Genomic DNA, 1,454 nt, shown 5'->3' on the forward strand with positions numbered 1-1,454 from the left:
ACAGAGAATCGTTCTACAGAATACACAAATTCAGAAATTTTCTATATTGTGACATTTTTATGTTGATTAGCAATGTCCCTTTGAGCAATAATTCATAAATACAAAGAAGTTTCTAACTGTAGGAAACTTCGGTCATCATTTAATTAAATATTGATATTTTATGAAAGAGAAACCATTGAAGATTTTAGAAAGCAAGGGGAGCAAAATCTACTTAAATTCACATTATTTTGACTTCAAGACCATTATCCTTCCTATTAGTCACACTTGTTCTTAAAATATGAATAGATTTTATTTCGATCTTCTCTATTAGTTTTTGTCTCCAGAGCTTCCTCATGGCATTTTTCATCTCTGAGTTTCTGAGGGTGTAGATTAAAGGGTTAAACATGGGTGTTATCGTAGTATAAAACAGAGCCACCACTTTATCACTGGGGAAGGTGATCATGGGCCGAAGGTACACAAATATACAGGGTACAAAGAACAGGACAACTACAGTAACATGGGAGGTGCAGGTGGAGAGAGCCTTCTGCCGTCCTTCAGTGCTGTGAGTTCTTAGGGAGCAAAGGATGTGGACATAAGAGGTGATAAGAATAGAAAAAATTAACATACTCATCAGTCCACTGTTGGCAGCAACAAAAAGTCCGAAGATGTGAGTGTCAGAGCAGGAGAGTTTTAGCAGAGGGAAAAGATCACAGATGAAATGGTCAATGACATTGGGGCCACAGAAGGGCAACCAGACTATAAAAAGAATTTGAATCAGAGCATGAAGAAATCCTCCAGCCCAGGCCATGGCTACCAGGAGGCCACACACTTGCCTGTTCATTGTAATTGTGTAGTGCAGGGGCTTGCAGATGGCCACATAGCGGTCATAGGCCATGACTGTGAGCAGGATGATCTCAACTCCCCCGAAGAAATGTTCAGCAAAGAGCTGAGTCATGCACCCTTTGAAGGAGATAGTTTTCTTTTCAGTGAGTAAGTCAAATATCATTTTGGGGAGCATGGCAGAAGAGCAGCAGCCATCTACAAAGGACAAGAAAGAAAGAAAAAAATACATGGGGGAGCCCAAGGCTGGGCTGGTGGTGATTGTCACTACAATGAGTAGGTTGCCTGCCACGGTGAGAAAGTAGATCACTGTAAACACGGCCAACAAGAGTTTCTGCACGTCTGGGTTCTGTGTCAGGCCAAGCAGGATGAATTCTGTCACATTGTTCCTTCGCTCCATGAGTCCACTCCAGCGTTTGGATAATTGATTTATCTGTGAATAGCACAGGGATTGCAGTTGTGGCAGATACATTTTGATAAGCAAATACTTTCTGTCAGGATTGTTTTCTGTAAGACTGATGGAAACGCCAAGCAGATAAACCCAAGACTTTTGCTATGTTATTAGTCATATAATGAATACGTAGCACTTCCTTTCTTTCTCTCCCTCCCTCTCCCCTTTCCTCCTTTCTTTCTCT

General features: G+C 41.3%; 1 protein-coding gene across 1 annotated transcript; it reads right to left on the reverse strand.

Moving 5' to 3' along the window:
• Nucleotides 1-217: 217 nt before the first annotated feature.
• On the reverse strand, nucleotides 218-1,219 carry LOC307109248 (olfactory receptor 4C5-like; the record flags this gene model as incomplete). Its single annotated transcript, XM_079787964.1, has 1 exon — nucleotides 218-1,219. The coding sequence occupies one exon, from the start codon at nucleotides 1,217-1,219 to the stop codon at nucleotides 218-220; it is 1,002 nt and encodes a 333-aa protein (XP_079644090.1).
• Between the last annotated feature and the right edge of the window lie 235 nt (nucleotides 1,220-1,454).

This window comes from Cnephaeus nilssonii (genome assembly GCF_951640355.1).
Source record: "Cnephaeus nilssonii genome assembly, chromosome: 13".
Lineage (NCBI taxonomy): Eukaryota > Metazoa > Chordata > Mammalia > Chiroptera > Vespertilionidae > Cnephaeus > Cnephaeus nilssonii.